Below are 17,755 nucleotides of genomic sequence, written 5' to 3'. Positions count from 1 at the left end.
AAATGTGACCAGACATAGTCTGTTTAGGAAAAAAAAAATCACCTGTTCCAAGCTGCACTTGAGTTGGTTGATGTCATGACCTGGCTGGCTCCCTGTTCCAGTGGCTCGATTCCTGCCTAAATCCCTGTGCAGCTCCTTTGAGGCCACAGCCTTGCCCCTGGAGTCCTGGCCCCCACCCTCGACCTGGAAATAGACAGTCCTCAGCCTGGGCTGGTCCCACACTCTGCTGAAACCCAGCTCCCTCAGCTCCCCATGGACTTCAGGTCTGACCTGTCTCTAGACCAACCATCCTCCATGCTTTTATTCTGGCTGATGTCAAGAAATCTGATTGTTCCTTCTCATGGAACGTATACAAATTGTATCAGCAAAGCATCTCAGGAGGCAGTGAGAAGGCGAGTCGCTCTGTATGTACCTTTCCATCTAACACACTGTCACATGTCATGGTGGCCTGGGATGCTGGTGAGTGCCCACTGGGTGGCTTCTGACAGGAATTAGAGCCTAGAGGCAAGAGCCAGCTGGGGACAGAGGCTCTGAAGTCTCAGAGAGCCTCTGTCCTCTATGGAAGTGTAACCAAATAGAGTTTAGAGTATTAGAAACATTCAGAATAAGAATAATAATTAGTGGTTGTTGACTGCTTACTCTGTTCTTGCATGTGTTACCTCATTCAACTCTCCCAGACACCCTATGACGAGTTTGGAGGCACTATTATTATCTGCATTTTACAGCTGAGGAAACTGAGAAAAAGAGGCTGAGTCACATGCCCAGGGTCAAACAGCTGACCAGCAGCAGAGCTGGCTCCAAGCTTGTTTTCATGTTCAAGAATTGAGCCAAATGCAGTCTCTGTGCAGCAGGCATCTGCTCGGTGCTGGGGTGGGAGCCGTGGCGGGTGCAGGGACTGGGTGTGCGAAGCACCTTCCAGACTCCTGCGTACCATCCAAGGAGAGATGACATCCACAAAGATTTAAGAACAAATGGAGCATGTTTTGCTTGTACTCAAACTGAAAGACATTTCACTCTTAGTGGGTTTGCACCAAATTCTCATTTTACCAGTTTTCATATATTAAAGTGTCAATCAACAGTCTAATGTGGCTTCAGCAGATGAACTGGTAACATAAGAGGAGCACTGGTCAAAGCAGGTCAGAGTGATTGGGGCAGCCTTGGCCGTCCTGCCCTCCCTGGGTGGGAGAGGAGGTGTGAACTGGCACGAAGAGGCCCTCTGTCTCTCTTGGGCCAGTGGCTGCTTGGGGGCTGAAAGAGAACTCAAAATGTTCATGGCAGCATTACTCATAATAGCCAAAAAGTGGAAAGAACCCAAAGTTCCTTTGATGGATGACTAGATAACCAGGAATGAAGTACTAATCCATGCTACAGGCATGGATGAACCTTGAAGATACTATGCTAAGGGAAAGCAGCCAGACACAAGAGGCCATGTAGTGTATGATTCTATTTACATGAGACACAAATCATATTAGGGTTCCTAGGAGCTAGGGGGTTGGAGGGAATGCTAATGGATACATGGTTTCTTTTTGGGCTGATGGAAGTGCTCTGAAATTTGGTAGCAATGATGGTTGCTCAACTTAGGGAATGTACAAAAAACCCACACTGAATGGTGCACTTGAAAAGGGTGAATATGATATGCGATTATATCTCAATAAAAATAATCAAAAATAGAACACCAACAAGAAGGACACAGAATCCACTCTATCAAGTCTCAGAGCAAAACACTATCTTATGAAGCTGGGCTCTAGTACAAAGGCCCTGGGCTGAGAGGATATTGGGCCTGTGTTTAGGGGTGGGCTCCTCCACTAACCTTGGCATGGCCTTGGGGAAGTCATTTCCCCTCTCTGCGCCTCCGTTTCCCCACCTGTTAAATGGCATTGTTGCGAGGATATTGTATATCCCTGATGGGATTTTGGAAACTATCAATATAAAATGCTTGTTTAAAAAAATTATCTATCTATATCTGTCTGTCTGTCTATCTATCTATCTATCTATCTATCTATCTATCTATCTATCATCTATCTATCTATCATCTATCTATCTATCTATTTTTGGCTGCGTTGGGTCTTCATTGCTGCCCGTGGCCTTTCTCTAGTTATGGCGATGGGGTTACTCTTTGTTGCAGTGCACGGCCTTCTCAGTGCCGTGGCTTCTCTTGCTGCAGAGCACGGGCTCTAGGCTCGTGGGCTTCAGTAGCTGTGGCACATGGGCTTAGCTGCTCCCAGATCTTCCCAGACCAGGGCTCGAACCTGTGTCACCTGCACTGGCAGGCGGATTCTTCACCTCTGAGCCACCAGGGAAGCCCTAAAATGCTTATTTAAACTTACAATGCAGTAATTATTAAGCGAGGTATCATTACAGTACCTCAGGGTTGAACAAAGAGCCTAGAAGTATGATGAAAGGTAACCTTCTCCTGTTGCCTCCATAATAAGTGATCTGAAGATGTGGCACTATCCTTGTGTGTGCAGAAAAAAAAATCACTTGCTTGCTGTCACACTTTTTTTTTAAAGCTCTTTATTGGAATATAATTGCTTTATACTGTTGTGCCAGTTTCTGCTGTACAACAAAGTGAATCAGCTGTATTTATACATATATCCCCATATCCCCTCCCTCCCAATTCTCACTCACTTTTAAAGAGAGTGCCAAGTTGCCCACTGCCACCCTGACTGCCAGGCCCACCCTGATCTTCAGTTTTTCAAAAGATGAGAAATGTGGGGGAGGGGAGATAAATTAGGAGTTTGGGATTAACATATGCACACTACTATATATAAAATAGGTAAACAGCAATGACCTACTGTTATAGCACAGGGAACTATGCTCAATATCTTGTAACAACCTATCATGGAAAAGAATCTAAAAAAGAACATATATGTGCGTGTGTGTGTGTATACATACACTGAATCACTTTGCCGTACACGTGAAACTAACACAGTCTTGTAAATTAATTATACTTCAAAAAAAAAAACCTTAAAAAAAGATGAGAAATGTGGAGGCTGAGATGAAAGCTTTCTGTATCAACAAGAAGAGCGGGAAATCTTTTAATATCTTCCTTCCATACAGAATGCCCCTTGGCACCACCTCTGCCTGGGATGTGCTGACCTTTCAGTGCTGGGAGTCCTCTGGGAGACTGCGTGGTCTCCCTAATCTCTGAATAAGTGACCTAGGAGAAAGGATCACGTTGGGACCCCGCTGGGACCCCGCTGGGTTCCAGGGATGAAAACTCTCTATACAATTCTCTGTCCACTATCCACTTATTTTTCTCCTTCCCAACCTGCATATGGGTTTTCAACTTTTTCCTGGGATCTCCAGGGAATGTCCTAGTTCTCCTCTATTTTGAACCTATATTTTAATAGCTTTCAAATACCCAATAACGTGTTTCTCTTCATCCCCAGTTATTAGGGCTTCCTAGTAGACACAAGTAAAAATCTTTTGGAAGCTTGAATAAACTATATGCACTGCACTCTACCCAATAAAAAGCTCCCCCCACTTAAATGTTCCAAAATAACTGAACCTATTGCATGTGGATCTTGTCCTACCCTTGCAGAGCCTGACTGGTTTTCTTCTTCATGTGAATCCACATAGTGGATTTGATATCTATCTGTTTTTCTTAGGATGGGGACTACGTTCAGAATTTTTATTAAGATAATTCATAAAAATAAGAAAATTAATTTAACCAGATGTGGAATTCTCTGCCCCTCCCATTATTAAAATAGTGGCCCCTCCTACTTGCCTGGTATTGAAAAATCCAAGCCCCATGAGGTGATGGTCAAGCAGTGTTCAAACAGGGCCAGGGCATCAGGTCACTCTCTCTCCTGCTCTTTCCTTAGTCCCAAGGAAGTCCAGGCCACGGTCCATCTAGAATTCCCAGTGTCCTGCGGCCTCCACCAGCTCTGGGGCCACCTCATCTCAGAAGTACAGTGCACTGGATAACAGTTTGCCAGCTCTCTTTACAAGATTTTTTTGGGGGGAGGGGGCTTGGGTAGGGGACACTCCAGTGTCTTAAGTCATTGGAATGCTGGTTTCCTTTTTTCATCCAACTTTTTTGTTTATTTGAATTAAAAACTTCTCTTTGCCACGAGTAAAAGGATCCAAATCCTCGGGGAACCAGCATTAGCAGCCAGATGTGAACGAGCTACCTCACGGTGCGGTCGGGCTTTCGGCTTTGGTCTCTTTTCGGGGCTCACAGTTGCCTAGGGAGGGTGGCAGAGCCTGTTCTGGGGCTGCGTTTATAGTACATCCTGGCCAAGTCCGGCCCTGCTGGCCCGCGGCCGGAGCTCCAGGCGACCGGGAGCAGTGAGATAATGAATGAGAAAAGGCTCCAGGCGGGAGATTGTTTTTCGTGCCGATTCCATTCTCAATAGTGTGCGCAAGATGGGGGTGAGGGGTTCAGCTTCAAACAAGGGGACACATTAGTAGTTTGGACTTTTCAGCTAGAGAAAGTGCATGCAATATTGATTTTTCAGTCGTATCTGTCTTTCCGTTAAAGGTCCCTAAATGTTGAAGTCTCCCGCGGAGACCGCTCGCAGCCCCCACTCCCACCCCCCGCCCCGTCCGCCCCCCTCCCCACGGGGCCGGAGGGCGTCAGTGTCCAGACGGTGGCGCTCCGGGACAGTGCAACCCCCTCTCCCCCACTGCAGCAGGAAGGCTAGTCTGGGACAAGTTTCAAGGGGTTTGCTGAAATTTTCTGGCGGGCATCTCAACAAGAGTCAACTTTTAATAGCCGGCACAAAATCCACCCCAGTGACCAGGGTTGGTGAGGGAACGAATATCCAAATCTCGCCCTTTTAGCCCAAACCTTTCGGATTTCCCATGGCCCGTGCGCTCCGAGAGCCTGGGCGCGCCGCAGGGAACTGTGACGCCTGCGGAGTGAGATCCGCGGGGCAGGGGGACGGCCGACCCAGCTGAGGTCGAAATGAGATCCCCCGCAAGGGAAAAGGGCTGAGATGAGTTATGCCGGGGGCAGGTCTGCCGGTGGCTTCCGGGCTGCGCAGCCCGGCACCTCCGCGCCTCTGCAGCAGCACGGGCACAGCTCCCCGAGCTTACCCGAACGCCTAGCGCCACTCGATAAAGCGTGCGGAGCGCCTGCAGAGGGGATGGGAGTCGGAGCCGCTCGCCCCGGCTTTCTTTGAGGAGCGGCAGTCCAGGAGAAAGGCTTTCCCCCCTGTTTTACTTTTTCCCAGAGCAGCCTCTAAGCTCCCGCAGCCAGGGTGCCAGGCAGCGGGGAAGGGGATGTAATCTCACTCTCGCTTGCCCCGGAGTTAGGGGCAAGCGGCCACCATCTACCTCTCCTCACTCCCAGAGTACAGACTCGATCGCTGCTCCCAGAGCCTGACGTAGGGGCCACCTCCTCAAGAAAAACACAAGTTGGGGACTGGACTAAGTGGCTACCCGCTGCTGCCGCTATGGGAGCCAACCAGCTCCTTCCAGGCACCAGAGAGGGGAAGAAGTTCCCTGGAGACTGCGGCCCAGATTGGGGGTGGAAGCCCCCGGCAGCTGTCCCCTGCTTCCCACGGAATACAGAAGGCTTTGAACAGGCAAAAGCACTGGGATGGGATGAGCCTCTCAAGCAGACTACAGAGGCAAATATCTATGGTTCAAGGGGCCACGGGCTGCCCCTCACACTCTGCTGGGGGCTTCAGACAGGCTTGAGTTGGCACTGGACCCCAAGAGGCACCCTGTAGCCCCGCTCTGCAATCTACAGCGCTTTGCTGGGTGTTTGCGTAGGAGAGGAAGGGAGAACTTGCTGGAAACGGATGCGCAGTGGCTGGTGGGGGGGAGGTGGATTCCGAGCTGGTCAAGACGCAGGGTACCTGGGGGATGGTGGTGGGAGGGGGAGCGGCTAGAGGGGAAGCACATACAAGGCAGTCGGAAGCAAGATGACACCTCGATGTGGATTTGTCCAAAAAGAGTTGGAGATCAAAGCGGGGGTGGGGAGGGAGCTCTGATTGGTCGAGGGGAGGGATTTGGGGTGGGGCTAGCCGCCTCTTGCGGCTTTAAAAGCTCATCGGAGAGGGGCGGGAATGCTGTCATTTGCTCTCTGACTCTCGGAGGGGTGACAGCTTTCCCGAAGCTCCTGGCGACAGAGCAGGTGTTCGCTGTCCCAACCCGGCTGGGAGGACCTAACGGTCTCCAGCAGCAGCATGGGGCCTACCCTGGCAGTTCCCACCCCATACGGCTGTATTGGCTGTAAACTGCCGCAGCCAGACTACCCGCCCGCTCTCATCATCTTTATGTTCTGCGCAATGGTCATCACCATCGTCGTCGACCTGATAGGCAACTCCATGGTCATTTTGGCTGTGTCGAAGAACAAGAAGCTCCGAAATTCTGGTAAGCTCCCCTTCCTTCTCCCTACCCACCGTGCAGCCACTTGCAACCCCAAGGGTGTTAGTTTGGGCGCCTGGAATAGGGAACCCGTGGACGCGCCCTGCTCATTTCCCTGCGAACCTGAGTGGCGACGTTCTGCCGGGGGCCCCATAAAGTTAGAGCTTCTCTAGGCTACGGAGGTTTGGAGAAGCTCTGTTCGTCCAAGTGCGAATCCCGGGTCCCTGCGGTGCGCGGCAGACCGCCCAGCCCTGCCCCGTCGGGGACCTGATGCAGAGGGAGCCGGCAGGCGAGCGGAGAGGCCGGCGGCCGCCCGGGGACAGAACGGCGAGCCGGACGCCGCAGAGGTGGCGGCGCCGAGGCAGCGCGGGAGGAGCTGACGCGGAGGGAGCAGCGGGGTAAAGTTAAGTTCTCGGCGGCTGAGGCGGCGCTTGCCGGAGCGCAGCGCGGCGGCCGAGCCCCCGCTCGCCGCAGCCCCGGGGCTCCGGGCCGGCTCCCGGGCGGCGGAGCGCAGATTCCCTCGCCTGAGTGTGGAGCCGGGCGGTCGGAGCCCGCCGGAGCCGAGCTCCGTCCGCCCGTCCCAGGGCGCACGGCGGCGAGCGGTGGGCGGCTGGCTGGGCGCCGCAGGCGTGGCAGCGACGGCGGCGGCAGCGGCGGAGATCCCGAAGTCCAAGTCCGTAAGCGGGGTGCCGGGGCTCGCAGGGCGGGTCGGCGCAAAGGTGCCGGAGCTCGGCGTCCCGGGGGCCCAGAAGACGGCAGAACCGGCGAGGGGCGCGGGAGGGCTGCAGGAGAGCTCCGAGGGGATGGCGGGGGCGCAGGGAGACCGCAGAGCGCGGGGATGTGGGACGAGGAGGGGCGGCGGGCGAGACTCCCCTCGCAGCCCGCCAGGGCCAACGGGAGGGGGCCGGCTGCGACCGGGTCTGGGGGACGGGGCGGGGGGCCGGCAGGCGCGGCAGAGCAGCGAGCAGCGTCGGCAGGTTGGGCGGGAGAGGGCTCGCGCGGGGCGGGGGGCGGTGGGGGTGGGGCGAGGGGCCCAAAAGCCCGGCTCACGCCCGGGGAGGGAGGGGGCGGCGCCCAGGGATTCCGCCGCCTGGATCCCAGCCGGCTGGGGCCGGAGGGCAGAGGGGAGTGAGGGGCGGGGTCTGAGGGGGTCGGGCACCCACGGGACCCGGGCGGGCGCGGTGCGGGGGAGGGGAGGCCGCCAGCCTCTGGGAGATCACTTTGCTTGGACGAGGAATCCCAGACACCGCATAAGTTTTTAAATACACTGAAGGGCACACAGTCATGAAAAGTTTTCTTTTACACGCGGATGGGTGTGTCGGATTTCTCCTTGGTCCCCTGGAGACGTGGGGCCGCACACCTAGACCTCACCTGCACTCCAGCAGTGCGCTCCCAAGGTGCCGAACCCCGGACCCCCCTCCCCGGGGGGGCACCTGCAAAGTCCATTTTCTCTTCTTTCCTTTTCTCCTTCTCCTTCCTTTCCTCCTATAATTCAAATAAAGGTTTTTATGGTTGTTGTGGTTTTGTTTTTAAGGCTTTGCCCTCTTTCTTTTCCTCTTTTCTTCTCCGAATTCATTACTTTGAGGGAAAACCCTAGAAAGAATCTCTAGGGTAGGAAGCGCGGAGGCCCGCCTTGGCAGCGCTGGCGGAAGGAGGCAGAAGCAGCCATTCCTTTGCCCTTTTAAAAGTGCTCATTTTCTCCCAGTCCAAGATGAAGTGCAATATTTTGCCAAACCAATGCTCATTAGCCACGAGGTGTTTCCAGAGAAGGGGCTCCGCGCCTTCACTTGGCCTTACAGGTTTTACAAACAACGTTCCTACCGCCGCCCTGCTAAACAGGACTGGGGGCACCCCCCCGCCCCTGCACTTTCCTGTTTAGCCCCGCAGGCTCCCGTCAAGCCCGGGGCCGGGGGCCAGGAACCCGTGTGCAGGGCGGCGAACATGCTGGTGCCCGGCTCCGCCCGGGGACCCGCGTGAAGCAGGCACTTCTGCTAATCCTTGCAGGGAGTCTCCGGAATTTTTTTCCCTTCTTGCTCACTGTTTCTCAAACGAAATTTTACAGGACCCACCTCGCCCCCTCCCCTCAGTTTTTACTCTTAGGTTACCTCGGAAATGGTAAGTATTTACTGGGCTGGATCTTAGATGATTGTCTGACCTCGCTGGGAAAGACCGCTTAAGAAAACGACGGCCTCTCATGCCCTTTCTCGCACAGTTCTCTTTAGACATGTTTGCGTTGTAAATGCGATGGTAAGTTAGAGAAGGCAGAGGGCTAATTTATTTTTTTTCGGGGTGGAGGGAGGTTGAGGCTCCTGACAGCCCTCCAATCTCTCCCCTCATCCCAGTCCCCACCCTCCAGCCTGTTTGCAGCAGACAGCTCCATCCAGCTTCCCTCTACTCCCTTCTCCCCACCCCGCCCACGCCCGCCAAAAGTGTGCATTTTGTTTTTGTTTAAGATGGTAGCCGCAGGTGTCTCCGTGTTTGTGGGAGTGTGAAGAGTTCCCCAACGGGCTTTTGTGTTTACTGATCTCTGAGGTAACTTCATTTCTTTCCCGAAGCAGAGATGACGTTGTTTGAAAGGAAGAAAAGGTTGTCAAAGGACAGGTCCCCCAAACCTGCTTCTGCATTAGAATCATCTGGGACGTGCTTCTAACTAAAAATCAAAACACAACTGCATTTCTTTAAAAGAATTCTAGAATTCTAAATTGTCATGACTCCAGCTGGCCTTTTCCTCCAGCTTAAATTTGTAGATTTCCATACCGAACCATTTACTCTTGTTTGTCTCCCCGCCCCATATGTTTTCCAGGCAACATCTTCGTGGTTAGCCTCTCTGTGGCTGATATGCTAGTGGCCATCTACCCCTATCCTCTGATGCTGCATGCCATGGCCATTGGCGGCTGGGATCTGAGCCAGTTACAGTGCCAGATGGTTGGATTCATCACAGGGCTGAGTGTGGTCGGTTCTATCTTCAATATCATGGCAATTGCCATCAACCGTTACTGCTACATCTGTCACAGCCTCCAGTATGAGCGGATCTTCAGTGTGCGCAATACCTGCATTTACCTGGTCATCACCTGGCTCATGACCGTCCTGGCTGTCCTGCCCAACATGTACATTGGCACCATCGAGTATGATCCTCGCACCTACACCTGCATCTTCAACTATCTGAACAACCCTGCCTTTGCTGTGACCATCGTCTGCATCCACTTTGTCCTCCCTCTGCTCATAGTGGGTTTCTGCTACGTGAGGATCTGGACCAAAGTGCTGGCAGCCCGTGACCCGGCCGGGCAGAATCCTGACAACCAGCTTGCTGAGGTTCGCAATTTTCTAACCATGTTTGTGATCTTCCTCCTCTTTGCAGTGTGCTGGTGCCCTATCAACGTGCTCACTGTCTTGGTGGCTGTCAGTCCGAAGGAGATGGCAGGCAAGATCCCCAACTGGCTTTATCTTGCAGCCTACTTCATAGCCTACTTCAACAGCTGCCTCAACGCTGTGATCTACGGGCTCCTCAATGAGAATTTCCGCAGAGAATACTGGACCATCTTCCATGCTATGCGGCACCCTATCCTGTTCCTCTCTGGCCTCATCACTGATGTTCGTGAGATGCGGGAGGCCCGAGCCCTCGTCCGTGCCCGCGCCCGTGCCCGTGACCAAGTCCGTGAACAGGCCCGTGAACAAGACAGTGGCAGTGCCAGTCCTGCGGTGGAGGAAATGCCGATGAGTGTCCGGAATGTTCCACTACCTGGCGATGCTGCAGCTGGCCTACCTGAGCGTGCTTCTGGCCACTCCAGGTCTGCCTCTGCACACCGCGTATCTGCCTCTGGGCACCACAAGTCTGTCTTTAGCCACTCCAAGGCTGCCTCTGGTCATCCTAAGTCTGTCTCTGGTCACCCCAAGTCTGCCACTGTCTACCCTAAACCTGCCTCTGTCCACTTCAAGGCTGACTCTGTCCATTTCAAGCCTTCCTCCAGCCACCCCAAGCCTGTCACTGGCCACCACATCCCTGCTGGCAGCCACTCCAAGGCTGCGTTCAGCCCTGCCACCAGCTGCCTTAAACCCACCACTGGCCATACCAAGCCTGCTAGCACCCGCCCTGAGCCCACCACCGCCGATTATCCCGAGCCTGTTGCCACCAGCCACCCTGAGGACACTGCCACTGGCCACCTACAGGGTGACGTCACTGACCTCCCCGAGCCTGCTGCCGCCGCTGTCCCTGTTGACCCCACTGTGGTCACCACTGCCACCAGTGATTATCATAAGGTCGTGGTTATTGATGTTGAAGCTGATTCTGATGAAATGGCTGTGTGAAAAATGCTCTTGGGGTGGTCAAGCAGGGGTCCACTTTTGAGTTTGGCTAGCGTATGTAAGACAAAGTGAGATACCTTAGTGCATCTACACACAGACAGACACACGCGGACACTGATGCACGGACATGGTGGAAGCTACGCCCACCTTTGGCACCCTCCGCCTTTACGTTATGTACTCTGAAAAAGTGTGAGTGTGAGTGTGTGTGTGCTCGCGCTTGCTATTTTAGAGACCAAATTTCCCTCAAGTTTGACTTCTGTTGTTCTGAGCCTCCCTTTCCTTCTGTGGTTGACTGTGAGCCCACAGTGATCCTTGAACTTGTAGACCTTGATTTTTCCCCACTCCTGTGTAACCCTTTCTCCCCTCTCCTCCCTCCCTCCTCCCTCCTCCTTGTTCCCGCTTTCTTCTCCCATTCCTCCAGGGGTGGGGGAGGGGCGCATGCGCAATGGTAAAGGTGCGCTGTGGTAAAGCCTTCCGTACAAGTGAATGTGACCGCAGAGCTTTATGTGTTTAAGTGTGTAACTCTATATTGTACTTTTAACGGCAGTCCGAAAGGCAATTGTGATAAAGTACCAGTACTTGAAACAGTTTCTTTTCTAAATCCCAGCAACAAATTATGACCCATATCTGAAGAACACAATTTAATAAGCTCTTATTAAAATAAATAGTTATGCCTATGAGATCAAGTGGCAAAACGAAAAATATGGACGCACCAAATTATTTCTATTTTGTGAAAATTCAGACATTGGTGCTGATTTTTATAGTCACGCACGAATGCAAATGATGACATGTTCTTACCTTATTTGTAGTTACTTACCTTTTTTAGTATTTGCCAGAATTTTCTTTCATTTAGTTCCAGAAAAACAAATTCATCCATAAACTAGTTTCTCCCCACATCTAAACTTATGGTTGCCAGGATCAATTACACTCATGCTTTTAATATTATAATTCACAACTACTCTTTACCTCAGAGATTTTTTTTTTTTACACAGCCTGATATTTTTAGGCAATCAGTTTTTACATTTTTCTTTTTCATTGAAAAGGGAATTTGAGGTAATAACTGGTAGCCAGAAGTGAATGGAGTACTGCCTGGACTTGTAAACAAGTGCTTTTCCAAAAGCCTTTCTCTCCTGCCCTGTCCCTCTGAGCCTCCTAGCTGTGGTGGGGACGGTGCGGGGGAGGAGGGGAGGAAGACTTGCCAACATCAGGCAAGCCCACCACCCTTGGCTGAGGTTCTGTGATCCACAGTGTTAAGTTGTGGATATCTTGTATCACCACACACGACAGCCCAGGAAATGATTTTTCTCTAGAATTTAAGAGAACATTGCTTAATAAAAATCTCAATTGTTGATTCAAATTGACACTTAAAGTTTACCATACAAAAGGTTATAAGGATAAGCGGAAATGTGTTATACTGCCTTAATTCAATTCGGTATTTGTGGTAGCAATTAAATAAAAGTGTTTTTGTGTCTTTGGTGTGTGATTTGTGGATAAATTTGCTTCCTCCACCAGACTTACTTATGAGGAGGGTTGGGAGTGGGTGGAAAAGCATTCACCTTGGGGGATCAAAAGACTTGGATATAAGTACCCTCCCTGCTATACCCCGGGGCGAGTCCCATGACCCCTCTCTCCACAGTTGCATGGCTTACCAAACTGTGGCCAGGTCGGGGGGGGGGGGGGTGGGGGCAGAGGAAGGCTCGAGGGGTGTGGGGTGTTCTTCTCACTATTGTGGTGACAGTGGATGACCTGATCTGCCTGCTGTTGGACTTCTGGACCTTGCCTGCCAAGGCTTCTGAAAACTGCCCCTCTTTCACCCTCTCTGGCAGGAGTGGAGCTCGGCCCCAATAATGTCACAACTCCAATAGCTGCTGGGACCAAGTAACAGGGCCCACAATCCAGTGGGGGGAGGCACAGGAGTGAGGGGCAGGAGGACAGGTGGGTTCCTCTCTAGCTGGAAGTTAGGTGGCAAGACCCCAGCAACTGGGCAAGCCTCCTGGCCTCAGGAACACAGCCTCAAAAGAATCTCTAATGCAAGGTAATGCCCCAAACAAAGTACTCCATAAAAATAAAAGTAGATTCAATATAATGCACGGTAGGTATCAGTTTGGTTAAGGAAATATATACATTAAAACACGCACATATACATAGCCCCACAGAGTTATGCATATATGTAGTTGTTCGACTCAGGTTTAACCAGACTGTAAGTATAAACTGAGGTCATCTTCACTTTTGATGCTCAAATTACAGTGGTTCAAGCCCCAATAGAGTGACTGCTGTACCTCAGGCTGACTCCCTGTTCAACACTTCTTCCAAGGATCGCTGGACGGTGCAAAAAGGATGCTTACCTGTGTGCTCACAAAGTGCTTTACGGTCTCCACCCCCTCCCCATGTTTTCCATGTTCTCCCTGTCTGCCCTCACTCAAGGAGCTTTGCTCACAATCACTTGTAAGTTGCAAGTGTTTAAACCAAGGATGCTGTGTCACAATGCTCTGAACTGGGTGCAGGGTTCTGAGAGGTGATGGGAGAGATGAAAAAAACTATTGGCCTTTTTTACACCTTTGTTTCACACTCTGCTCTGAGGTGCCTGAATCAACACTGCTTATGCCCAGAGTCTCACAAACTCTCACGAAAGCAGCCACTTTAGCCACTCTTCTCATCTGCAAGGTGCGTTCATCATTCCTGCCTTCCCACCCCCGCCCCCATAACCCACTCCCGTGGGAAAAGCAGCAGTTGAAGCACGGTGCCTCCTCAGCTTATACATAGCCAAGAAATATTTTTCTCTTCCCTCCCCTCCCTTATCCTGTCCCTTTCCACCCCCAAAGTCATTTTGGGTCTGGCTTCTTTTACTGAACATAGTGTTTTCAGGGTTCATCCATGTTGGTGCAGGTGTCAGTGCTTTATTGTTTTTGTGGCTGAATAATATCGCATTGTGTGGATATGCCACATTGTGTCAAGTCCATTCACCCACTGATGGACATTTGGGCGATTTCCACTTTTTGACTGCTATGAACATTGATTTACAAGTCTTTGAGTTCCTGATTTGAATTCTTTTGGAAATATACCTAGGAGTGGAATTGTTAAATCATATGTTAGTCTGGCTTCTTTTGCTCAAGTAATTATGTTTCTGAGATTCATTCCTGTTTTTGTATCAGTCGTTTGGGGTGTTTTTTCATTTTTACGTAGTACTCTATAGCATGAATATACCACAATTTATAGATTGATTCTGTTATTGATGGACCTTTGGGTTGTTTATGATTTGGGACCACTATGAAAAATGCTTCTATAAAGATTTTTGTACGTCTTTTAATTTAATTTTATGTTATAATTTTACATACAGTGAAGTACATAAATCTTCAGTGTAAAGTTCAATGAATTTTTATATATGTACACACCTATATAACCACCACACAAATCAAGATATAAAACATCTCCAGCACTTAGAAGATTCCATTACGCCAGCTTAATTTTGCTGCTTCTCGTACTTTATTTCAGTGGAAGCATATGGAATATACACTCTTGTATCTGGCTTCTTTCACTCATCATTTTGTCTGTGAGATTTATCCATATTACTTTGGGTAGAAGCAGTCCGTCATTCTTATTGCTGTGTAGAACCTCATTGTATTGAGTATAACACCTTCTTATCAATTCTACTATAGATGGACATTTGGTGTGTATGCTAGTTTGGAGTTATTATGAAGAAAGCTGTTCATGGACATTCTTGTACATGCCTTTTGGTACATATATGAACTCATTGCTCTTTGAAATACACCTAGGATTGGAATTGATGAGTCGTGAGTATATGTGTATTTAGTTTTAGTAAGCACTGCCAAATATTTTTCCAAAGTAGTTGAAACAATTTATATTCTCACTAGCAATGCAGCAGAATTCCCAATATTCTGTATTCTTGCCAACATTCGATATTTCCGGCCTTTGTAATTTTAGCTATTCTACTGGGTATCTACTGCTATTTCATTGTATTTTCAATTTTCAGTTCTTTAATGAATACTGATGTTGACCATCTTCTCACATGATCATTGACCATTTGGATATTGTAAAAAGTGAAGAGCGTGAACAAATATTTTGACTGTTTTAAATTTGAGGTTACTGTCTTCTTATTGGAAGTAGAAGTTCTTTATATATTCTGGATATGAATATATATATTTCACAAATGTCTTCTCAGTCTGTGGTTTGCCTTCTCTCTCTCTTAACTGTATCTTTTGATGAGCAAAAGTCCTTAATATTATGAAGTGCAATTTATTAGTTTTTTCTTTGATGATGATGCTTTCTAAGAAATTTCTGGTTACTCTAATATAATGAATATATTCTCCTAGTTTTTCTTTTAGAAACTTTATTATTTTGCCTTTAACATTTAAGTCAATGCTTAAGCTCAAGCTAATTTTCTGTATTTGGTGTCAGGTAGGGGGTCAAGATTCATTTTTTTTTATATAGTCAAGGTTCATATTTTCATTTAATCACCATTTATTAAAAAGTCCATCCTTTGCCCAACTGAATTGTAGTGGACGCTTTGTTGTAAACCGGTTAATAACATAAAAATAAAGATTATCTATCTATCTATCTATCTATCTACCTATCTACCTATATATCATCAATCATCAAGCTGTTTCTGAACTGTCTAGTCTGTTCCATTAGTCTGTCTAGCCTTGCACCATTGCTTTTTATTTTTAATTGAACTTTAGTTTATATACAATCATATGCACACATGTTAAGTGTACAGATAAGTGGATTTTTACTAATATGCATATTTCTATCTCACCATCTTCCAGATGAAGATATAGAACACTTCTATACCCCAAAAGGCCCTTTAATGTCCCAACTCAGTCAATAACTCTCCAAAAGTTGACCACTAGTTTAACCTCTAATATCACAGATCAGTTTTGCCCATTTTTGAATTTCATTAAGAGGAATAGAATAACATGCATGCTTTTGAATCTGGCTAATTTTGGTAAGTATGCTTTTGAGAAGCATGCGTGTTGTTGGATGTATCAGCTGTTCTTTTTTTAAAATATAACTTTATTGGAGTATAATTGCTTTACAGTTTTGTGTTAGTTTCTGCTGTACAACAAAGTGAATCAGCTGTACTTGTACATATATCCTCATATCTCTTCCCTCTGGAGTCTCCTTCCTACCCTGCCTATCCCACCCCTCTAAGTCATCACCCATCACCGAGTTGATCTCCCTGTGTTACGCAGCAGATTCCTACTAGCTATCTATTTTACATTTGGTAGTGTGTATGTGTCAGTGCTACTCTCTAAGTCCCAGCTTCCCCTTCATCCCCCACCCCGTGTCCTCAAGTCCATTCTCTACATATGCATCTTTATTCTTGTCCTGTCACTGGGTTCATCAGTACCATTTTTTTTAGATTTCATATATATGAGTTAGCATACGGTATTTGTTTTTCTCTTTCTGGCTTACTTCACTCTGTATGACAGTCTCTAGGTCTATCCACCTCATTACATACAGCTCCATTTCATCCCTTTTTATAGCTGAGTAATATTCCATTGTATATATGTGCCACATCTTCTTTATCCATTCATCTGTTGATGAGCATTTAGGTTGCTTCCATGACCTCGCTATTGTAAATAGTGCTGCAGTGAACATGGGGGTGCATGTGTCTTTTTGAATTATGGTTTTCTCAGGGTCTATGCCCAGTAGTGGGATTGCTGGGTCATATGGTAGTTATGTTTCTCAACCTTGGAGATGTGGCCTTTTGTAGGGGACATCCTATGTGTCTCAGCAGCACAGTTCCCTCTGGTGACCAGAGCTGTTTACTCTGGGAGTGCCCCCTATGTAGGTGCCCCTATGTTGTGGCGGGCTGATTACTGTGGGTTGTCTGGTAGGCTTGCTTTGCCCCCCATCCAGTTGGCTGCCAGGTCTGCCTTGTATGGAGCCTGCTGGCAACTGTTTTGTGGGGCCAGGTCACAAGGCAGCTGACTGCAGAATTCTAGGGGGGCCCTGGGGCTAGTGCTAACTCCCAGGTAGATGGAGCTAGGGCCCAGGAGACCCTGGGGCTGATGCCCACCCACCAATGGGTGAAGCCAGGTCCTGGGCCTAGTGCTGGCCGACTGGCAGGCAGAACTGGGTCCTGGGTTCTTGCTGCAGGGCCCTGGGGTCTTGGAGCTGGTGTCGGATCACTGATGGGTGGGGCTGGTTCCTGACACAGCTGGTTGCAGGGTCCAGGATGTCCCAAAGGTTGTGCTGGGCTGCTAGTGGGCAGGGCAATGGCCCAGCTGGTCCCAGGGTTGGTGCTGGCCTGCTGGTAGCTGGGCTGGGTCCATAGACTGAGGGGCTATGGTTGTCCTGTGGCTGATGTCTGCCTGCTGATGGGTAAGGCTGACCCTGAGGCTAAGAGCAGGTTCACTGGTGGATGGGGCCAGGGATTCTGCGGCTGTTGCCTCCCCACTGGTGGGTGGAGCTGGGTCCCAAGGTCTCTGGCTGGAAGGCCCTGGGGGTCTCAGATCTAGTGCTGGTGCACTGGTGTGTGGGGCTAGGTTCTGGGCCCTCTGGTGGGCAGATCCGTGTTCAGGGGTGGCTGTGGGCTCAGAGGGTCTTAAGGCAACCTGCTCGTTGGTGGGTGAGGCTGCGTCCCGTCTGGCTAGTTGTATGGCCTGAAGCATCCCAGTATGGGTGCCCACAGTCTGGTGGGCAGGGGCAGCGCTGGGTCCTGAGGCTAATATAGAGGGAGGATTCCAAAATGTAACTTGCCAGCACAAGTGTCTACGTCCCAAGGGTGAGCTGCAGTTGCCTTCTGTTTCTCTGGGAGACTCTCCAAGATCAGCAGATGGGTCCGACCCTGGCTACTTTCAAATTACTGCATCTGCCCTGCTTCCCAGAGCGTGTGAGATTTTGTGTGCCCCTTTAAGCATGAAGTCTCTATTTCCCTCAGCCCTCTGGGACGCCTGAAAGTAAGACCTGCTGGTCTTCAGAGCCAAATGCTCTGGGGGCTTACCTTCCCAAGGCAGGTCTCCAAGGCTGGAGAGCCTGATGTGGGGCTCATACCCCTAACCCCTTGGGGATAACCTCTGCAGTTGTAATTATTCTCCTGTTTGTGGGTTGCCCACCTGGGTCTTGACTATATCTTGAGTTTGCCCGTCCTACCCAGCTAGCTGTTGTT

The 17,755-nt window shown here is 49.7% G+C and overlaps 1 protein-coding gene across 1 annotated transcript; it reads left to right on the top strand.

The window, feature by feature from the left end:
• Positions 1-6,140: 6,140 nt before the first annotated feature.
• On the top strand, positions 6,141-10,626 carry GPR50 (G protein-coupled receptor 50). The gene is made up of 2 exons (XM_057719125.1): positions 6,141-6,327; positions 9,125-10,626. The coding sequence occupies exons 1-2, from the start codon at positions 6,141-6,143 to the stop codon at positions 10,624-10,626; spliced, it is 1,689 nt and encodes a 562-aa protein (XP_057575108.1).
• Positions 10,627-17,755: the final 7,129 nt, after the last annotated feature.

This window comes from Hippopotamus amphibius, chromosome X (assembly GCF_030028045.1).
Source record: "Hippopotamus amphibius kiboko isolate mHipAmp2 chromosome X, mHipAmp2.hap2, whole genome shotgun sequence".
Classification (NCBI taxonomy): domain Eukaryota; kingdom Metazoa; phylum Chordata; class Mammalia; order Artiodactyla; family Hippopotamidae; genus Hippopotamus; species Hippopotamus amphibius.
Note: the sequence above shows the minus strand (reverse complement) of the source record. Positions and strands in the feature narration are given on the sequence as shown.